General features: G+C 37.7%; 1 protein-coding gene across 3 annotated transcripts in view; it reads left to right on the forward strand.

Annotated features, from left to right (window-relative positions):
- RMI1 (RecQ mediated genome instability 1) overlaps positions 1-7,772 on the forward strand; it is a 25,928-nt gene extending 18,156 nt beyond the window's left edge. For all 3 annotated transcript variants that reach the window (XM_021709035.1, XM_008050942.2, XM_021709036.1), the window contains 2 exons: positions 2,889-2,972; positions 5,000-7,772. In XM_021709035.1, the coding sequence (XP_021564710.1) occupies positions 5,036-6,919 (1,884 nt within the window). In that variant the 5' untranslated portion in view covers positions 2,889-2,972; positions 5,000-5,035 and the 3' untranslated portion in view covers positions 6,920-7,772. The remainder of the gene's footprint in view (positions 1-2,888; positions 2,973-4,999) is intronic.
- Positions 7,773-8,453: the final 681 nt, after the last annotated feature.

The following is an 8,453-nucleotide window of genomic DNA, read 5'->3' on the forward strand; positions in this document are numbered from 1 at the left end:
TACTATGTTTAAGTACGGATTTTAAAAAATGCTGGCCAGGCCTGGTGGTTCAGCCTGTATGTAATCCCAGCACTTTGGGAGGCCGAGGTGAGTGGATTGCTTGAGTCCGTGGGTTCGAGACCCACCTGGACAACTTGGTGAGACTGTGTCTCTACAATAAATCAAAAATTAGTCAGGCGTGGTAGCGCGTGCCTGTAGTTCCGGCTACTCGGAAGGCTAAGGCGGAAGAATCACCGGAGCCCAGCAGGTCGAGGCTGTGGTGGCTGGGGCGTGCCACTGCACTCCAGTCTGGACGACAGTCTGAGACTCCAACTCAAAAAAATAAAATAAATAAAATAAAAATGCTGATTAGTAGCACTGAGCTTTTTCAACCTAGAAAATTGTATTTTTTTTTAATTTTAGAAAAACTTCAACCATTATCTTTTAACAAATATTTCCTTCACCTCTTCTGTTGTCTCCTTCTGAAACTGTAGTTATTTCATATTAAAGCCTATCTTCTCTCGGTTCCTTTTTTTCTTATTGCTAAATTTCATAATCTTCCTTTGTACTGTATTCTAGATAAATTCCAATGCATAAATTCTCCATTTGTCTTTTTTCAGAAGTTTATCCCATCTATTGAGTTTTTTGTTTTTGTTTTTGTTTTTTTTTTTTGAGTTGGAGTCTCACTCTGTCGCCCAGACTGGAGTGCAGTGGCCGCTCCCGGCCACCGCAGCCTCGACCTGCTGGGCTCTGGTGATCCTTCCACCTCAGCCTTCCAAGTAGCCGGAATTACAAACATGCGCTACCGTGCCTGGCTGATTTTTTGATTTACTGTAGAGATGAGGTCTCGCTGCCCAGGCGGGTCTCGAACCCACGGGCTCAGGCAATCCACTCACCTCAGCCTCCCAAAGGCGCGGGATTACAGGCTGAGCCACTGAGCCCGGCTCATCTATTGAGTTTTTAATTCTGGAAACTGTTTTCTATTTCCAAGGTTTGTAGTAGATTCTTTTCATAAATGCTTGTTATTACTTAATTATCTTCTAGTCATAAGAATATAAGTTTTACTTTTAAGTATACTTAGTATGCTCAGGGAAATTTTTAAAAATTTTAAATTTTTTCTTTTTTTGAGTCAGGGTCTCACTCTGTCACTCAGGCTGGAGTGTAGTGATATGAGCACAGCTCATTGAAGTCTCAACCTCCTGGACTCAAACGATACTATTGCCTTAGTGTCCCAGGTAGGTGGAACTATAGGCATATACCACCATGTCTGACTGATTTTTAAATTTTTTTGTAGAGACAAGTTCTCATTATGTTGCCCAGTCTGGTCTTGAACTCTTGGGCTCAAGCAATTCTCCTGCCTTGGCCTCCCAAAGTACTGGTATTATAGGTGTGAGCCACTGTGCCCAGCCAAAATTTCTTTAGTGGCTCAAGCCTGTAATCCCAGTACTTTGGTGACTGAGGTGAGAGGATTGCCTGAGTCCACAGGTTCGAGACCAGCCTGGGCAACTTGGTGAGACCTCATCTCTACAATTAAAAAAAAAAAATTAACTGGGTGTGGTAGCGCACGCCTGTAGTTCTGGGTACTTGGAAGGCTGAGATGTAGCTTAAGGTGAGCTATATTAATATTTTCAGGGTTTAAGTTTCTAAAATCTCAGATAGGTTCATTGATTTCTTGTTTGAGAACTTTAAAAAGTCTCAGTTCACTAGTTTCAGAGCAGCGTAGGACTTTATCCAATTTAGTAACCAGTTATTCAGTCAAAAATAACAATAACTAGTTTTTGAGAAATTTTTTTGGTTTTTTTTTTGAGTCAGGTTCTCACTCTGTTGTTCAGACTGGAGTGCAGTGGCAGTCATGGCTCACCACAGTCTCCAACTCCTGGCCTCAAGCAGTCTTCCTGTGTTAGCTTCCTAAGTAGCTGGGGATACAGGCACCACCACACCTGGCTAATGTTTTAATAATTTTTTGTAGCGACGAGGGTCTCACTATATTGTCTAGGTTGATCTTAAACTCCTGGGGTCAAGGGATCCTCCCGCCTTGGCTTTCCAAAGTGCTAGGATTATAGGTGTGTGCCAATGTGCCTAGCTGTACTGTACTTAAACTTTAAAAATAGCTTATATTTAACAAGTTCTTGCTATGTGCCAGATGCTATTTTCCCTATTAATTCAATCTTCATACAAGCCTATGAGGAAAATTCTTTTATTCTCACTTTACAAATGAGATAAGTAGGATATTTTTAAGTTGAGTAACTTGTTTAGGGTAACAGTTTGTAAGTGAGAGATAGTCTGATACCAGAGATGTACTCTGACTACTGCGTCAAATACCATTCCTCCTATCTTTAATTTTCATAGTAGCCCTATGAGGTAAGTATACAGATAAGGAAACAGACTTAGAGAGAATATATAACTTTCTCATGGTCACTTATTTCTGCTTATCTCACTCCAAACTTCATGTGTTTTTTGTTGTTATTTTTTGGAGAAAGGGTCTATTCTCTCACCCAGGCTAGAGTGTAGTGGTGCAATTGTAGCTCAATGCAGCCTTGAACACCCGGACACAAGACATTCTCTCAGAACTTTAACCTCCCGAATAGCTGGGATTACAGAAGCACACCACCTCACCTGGCTAATTCATATTTTTGTAGAAGATGAGGTCCCACTGTGCTGCCCAGGCTGGTCTTAAACTCCTAAACTCAAGTAATAATCCTGACTTGGTCTCCCAAAACACTGAGATTACAGGCCTGAGCTACTACACCTCATGCAAACTTCATGTTTTTATTCTATACTTCCTCCACTCTACCATGATTGTTAACAGGATCCTCAAGAACCGTACCATCAAATTCTTATACTTGTGAAAATTGTCTGGTCTTTCTATATCTTCATCTTATGATTTTGCTTCTTGTCTTACCTCCCAGGGCCGTCTCTGAGAGGTTTCAAGTATTCCACTGAACAACTAGTTCCAAATCTTGTCATCAAATCCTGTGCTCCTGTTCCAAGAGGTAATTTTTCTTATGGATATATTAAAACTTTAATAAAATCTGCCTCTTAAATATCTTCATCTGTAGAAGGAACAAAATGACACATGGTCAATTAGTCTTTAGTGTTTTGCTATTACTGCTTTATCATACTGAGAAAATCAGAAGTTAAGTATATTTTCCTGGCAGGAGTGTTGAAAATATTAGCCAAACAAGGCAGGACACAGTGGCTTATACTTGTAATTGGGAAGATCCCTTGAGCCCAGGAGTTCAAGACTAGTGTGGGCACCACAAAATCAAGAAAACTTCCCCCAAAAAATCAAGAAAACTTAGCCAGGGTGGCGATGTGTGCCTGTAGCCCAGCTATTTGGGAGGCCAAAGCAGAAGGATCATTTGAGCCCATGAGTTCAAGACTGTGGTGAGCTGTGATCGTGCCACTGCCTTCTGGTCTAGGCAACAGAGGGAGACCTCCCTACTCAAAACAAAACAAAAGATAGCCAAGCAAATAAGATGCTTTGCATCATCTTGAAGTCTAAAATTATTTGTTATAATTATCCTTAGGCCACATATTTGAGCGCTAAATGGCCAAACACAGTGGTATAACTTTTAATAGAGTTAATTATAAATGTGAAAAGAACCTTAGTGAACCTTGTTTCTTAACTACGTTTTAGATTATTAGAATCTGATTACTATGCTAATATAATAATAGCTCCCCCTTATTTGTGGTTTCAGTTATCCGTAGTCAATTGGGGTCTGAAAATATTACATGGAAAATTCCAGAAATAAACAATAACTTTTAAATTTCACACCATTCTGAGTTACGTGATGAAATTGTGCCCAGGACTTGAATCATTCCTTTGTTCAGTGTATTCATACTGCTTATGCTACCTACCCTGTAGTCACTTAGTAACTGGTTGGTTATAAGATGAAAAATCCATTATATATACATACATACATACATATATATAGTGTTTGGTAATATTCAGGGTTTCAAGCATCCACTGAGAGTCTTTGAAGATATTCCTCATGTATAAGGGGGGAACTACCTGTGACTACTATTATTATTATTTTTTTTGAGATGGAGTCTCACTCTGTTACCTAGGTAGGAGTGCAGTGGCATGCTCACGGCCACCACAGCCTTGACCTTCTAGGCTCAGGTGATCCTTCTGCCTCAGCATTCCAAGTAACTGGAACCACAGGCATGTGCCACCAAGCCTGGCTTATATTTTTGATTTACTGTAGAGACAAAGTCTCGCCATGTTGCTCAGGCTGGTCTTGAACCCCCGAGCTCAGATAATCCTCTTGCCTCCACTTCCCAAAGTGCTGGGATTACAGACGTGAGCCACCACACCAGGCCTGTGACTACTGTTTATTATCTTTTGTAGATTTGATGTTATGCCTTACAGATATAACTCATTTAATCCTGGCCACAACCCTATAAGATAAATGGTAGTATTGATATTTTCAGATGAAAAACTGGCACTGAGAGAAGTGGCTTATTCCTGTAATCCTAGCACTTCAGGTTTTTTGGGGGGAGGATTGCTGAGGACAGGAATTTGAGACCAGCCTGGGCAGCAAAGCAAGATCCTGTCTCTCCAAAAAATAGAAAAATTAGCTACTTGGGAGGCTGAGGCAGGAGGATCACTTGAACCCAGGCGAGTGAGGCTGTAGTGAACTGTGATAATGTCACTGCACTCTAGCCTGGGTGACAGGTGAAACCCTGTCTCATTAAAAAAAAAAAAAGGAAAAAGGGAGAAAAACTGGGCTACAGAAGGTGTAAGACATTTACATTAGGTTATATAGCTTGTAACTTGACAGAGCCAGCTTTCAAAACTAGGTATATCTGTTTCAAACTTTTTGCTTTCCTCATTATGCCATCTGATTACTTCTGGTGTTTGAATTTTTGCCATGTAGAAATTCAGAATTTTTAAGATGCTGAAGAGATAAAACTCTAAAGGATGTGCTTTTGCCTGTTTGTGCATTATAGAGGATTATAGAAGCTGTATTTAAATGCACTGAATTATCATAATATTTTTGTTTTTTGTTTTCAGGTAATATATGCATATTTTTTCTTTTATTTAAAAGAAATGAGTGTAACCAATATTGCATTAAGAGTTGAAACCTGGCTTTTAGCTACATGGCATGTTAAAGTACCTCTAATGTGGCTGGAAGCTTGTATTAACTGGATTCAAGAAGAGAATGATAATGTTAATTTGAGTCAGGCCCAGATAAATAAGCAAGTGTTTGAGCAGTGGCTCCTTACTGATCTGAGAGATTTGGAGCATCCTCTTTTACCTGATGGCATTTTAGAAATTCCAAAGGGAGAACTGAATGGATTTTATGCTCTGCAGATTAATTCTTTGGTCGATGTAAGTCAACCTGCATATTCCCAGATACAGAAATTGAGAGGAAAGAATACAGTGAATGAGCTAGTTACAGCTGAAACACAAATAACCCAAAAACCTTGGGAAGCAAAGCCGTCACGGATGTTAATGCTACAGCTAACTGATGGAATTGTACAAATACAGGGAATGGAATATCAGTCTATTTCAGCTCTTCATAGTGATCTTCCTCCAGGTACAAAAATTTTGATTTACGGAAACATTTCTTTCCGTCTTGGTGTTCTCTTATTGAAACCTGAAAATGTGAAAGTGTTAGGAGGTGAAGTCGATGCTCTCTTAGAAGAATATGCCCAAGAAAAAGTACTTGCAAGGTTAATTGGAGAACCCGATCCTGTAGTTTCAGTTGTATCAAATAATGCTAACCAGAACATCGCCAGAGTTACAGATGTTCTAGATCCTGCTTTAGGACCTTCTGATGAAGAACTCTTGGCAAGTCTTGATGAAAATGATGAGCTTGCAGAAAATAATGACACTTCCTTGGAAAGAAGATGTTTCAACACAGGTAGTTCTTCAAATACTATTTCTACAAGCCAATCAAGTTTTGAACCAGGATTTGGTATTTCTCTAAGACCAAAGGAGAATTCACCAAACCAATCTATGCATTTTACTGATGGAGAACTAGATGACTTTTCATTGGAGGAGGTCTTGCTTTTAGAAGAAACTGTCCAGAAAGAACAGAGGGAAGCTAAAGAACGGAGGCCACTGACTTTGAGCAGAAATGCAGATAAAAATAGAGAGAGAGTTTCACATAACCCTAATACTATGAATGATTTTTCTTTGATTTGCAAAAATGGAAACAGTGATTGGAATGAAAAAAATTTATCTGAGCAAATGACTAACGAAGACAAGTTTTTTGATTGTCCACCTGCTAGAGATCAAAGCAGTAGTGTTTTTTCAGTTCATTGTAATGTACCCTTAGCACATGATTTTACAAATAAAGATAGGAACTCAGAGACAGATAATCAAATAAAGCAAACCATCAGCAGTTCAGATGGACATTCCTTAAGTAATAAAGTATCACATAGAGAACTGGTTAACCATGGACGAAAAAGGAATTCACAAATTTCTAATGATAATGACCACCATTCAGAGACTTGTTCTTTAATGTCATCAGAGAATAGCACTGATCTTTCTGTAGCAATGGATTTGTATTCTCCACCCTTTACCTATTTGTCTGTTCTAATGGCCAGCAAACCAAAGGAAGTTACAACAGTGAAAGTCAAAGCATTTATTGTAACTTTAACTGGAAATCTCTCAAGTTCTGGTGGCATTTGGAGTGTAACTGCAAAGGTTTCTGATGGTACTGCATATCTAGATGTGGACTTTGTAAATGAAATACTCACTAGTCTGATTGGGTTCTCGGTACCAGAAATGAAACGGTTAAAAAAGGATCCTCTTCAATACCAAAAGTTCCTGGAAGGTTTGCAGAAATGCCAGAGAGATCTAATAGATTTGTGCTGTGTAATGACTATTACATTTAATCCTTTCTTGTCTAAAGCAATGGTACTGGCATTACAAGATGTAAATACAGAACACCTTGAGAATCTAAAGAAGCGGTTAAATAAATAGTAAAATAGTATTAGAGATAATTCAAAATAACAAGGAAATATTTAGAATTAAATTTGTTCACAATTTTATTTTTGTAAAGAGGAAAAGTGAAGTTTCATAGCTTATTTCGGTTTAATTTTAAAATGTGTAATCATGTTTGTTGCATGCATAGAGTTTCTTAATAAGTTAATTTTTTAATGGTAATTGTTACATGAAGGAATTTGGTGACCCATTGTTGAGAAATGTGTTTTCCACTTGTCATTTCACATAAGATGGTTGCTAAAGTATTGTATTGGTGTTCACTGATAAGTCATATTATTGAAAGTTAATAATTATAAATAGATAGTTTTACTTGTAATATAGTGAGTATCAAAAAAGCTTTGTTTATATTGTTATTCTTAGAAAAAAATCCAGGGAATCAGAACACCAGACAATCAGATGCAAACTGCTTTGTTGGTTTTTATTTTGCCAATTGTAAATGTGTGTCTGCTATATTTAAGATAAATCTTGTTAACTAGATTCTATTTCATAGATTATATTGAATGATTTAAAAACCTTATTTTCCAGGGTAGTTTATTTTAAATGGCATATTGAAAACTTTATATGATCCAGTATGTACTTTATTTATTGGATTAAAATAAGGCATTTACCCATGTGTTTAGGTGTTATTATTCCCTTTCTGAATTAGCTGAACATACAAGCATTCCTTTAGTTTTGATGTAAGTGCTGATTTTTGTAAAGGGAATCTATTTACCGCCCTTCCACTTTGCTGTTATAAAGTTATAATTGAAAGGTAATATTATTTGCATTAATCTTTGTTTTTTAAAAAATTAAAGTACCTTGAATTTTAAAACATTAAATGCTTAAATAATAAAATAAAGACATTGTGTTTTATTTTTGTGAAAACAGCGTAACAGGAAATATCTGGAAGTAAGGTAAATACACATAAAATATGATATAGAACTAGAAGGAAAAGACTTCAAAAACATTTTCCATTGTTGTTTGAAGGATGATAATTAGGGATCAGAACACAAGGACCCAGATATATACTTGCATAGCTTTTTTTTTTTTTTTTTTTTTTTGAGTAAGAGTCTCACTCTGTCGCCCAGGCTGGAATGCAGTGGCATGCTCACTATCACTGCAGCCTTGACCAGTTGGGCTCAGGCCATCTTTCCACCTCAGCCTTCCAAGTAGCTGGAGCTACAGGTACATACATGCCACCACTCCTGGCTAATTTTTTATTTATTGTAGAGACAAGGTCTCGCCAAGTTGCCCAGGCTGGTCTCGAACTCCTGGGTTCAGGCAATCCTTTCACCTTGTCCTCTTAAAGTGCTGAATTACAGATGTGAGCCACCACGCTCAGCTTGCATAACTTTTTAATAAATAATCTCATTGGGATAGCATTATCTTTCATTATCTTTTTCCTAAATGTTTTCCTCCTGTACTTGAAAACTGGGATTAAATCTTATTTCCTCGTTTTATATTCGGACACTAAAGACCGATGATGGTACTTTTTAAAAAATCCACCCTTCTATATTGGTTTTCAGGGCTTTGC

This window comes from Carlito syrichta, unplaced genomic scaffold (genome assembly GCF_000164805.1).
Source record: "Carlito syrichta isolate Samal-C Ts95f unplaced genomic scaffold, Tarsius_syrichta-2.0.1 Scaffold154493, whole genome shotgun sequence".
Classification (NCBI taxonomy): Eukaryota; Metazoa; Chordata; class Mammalia; order Primates; family Tarsiidae; genus Carlito; species Carlito syrichta.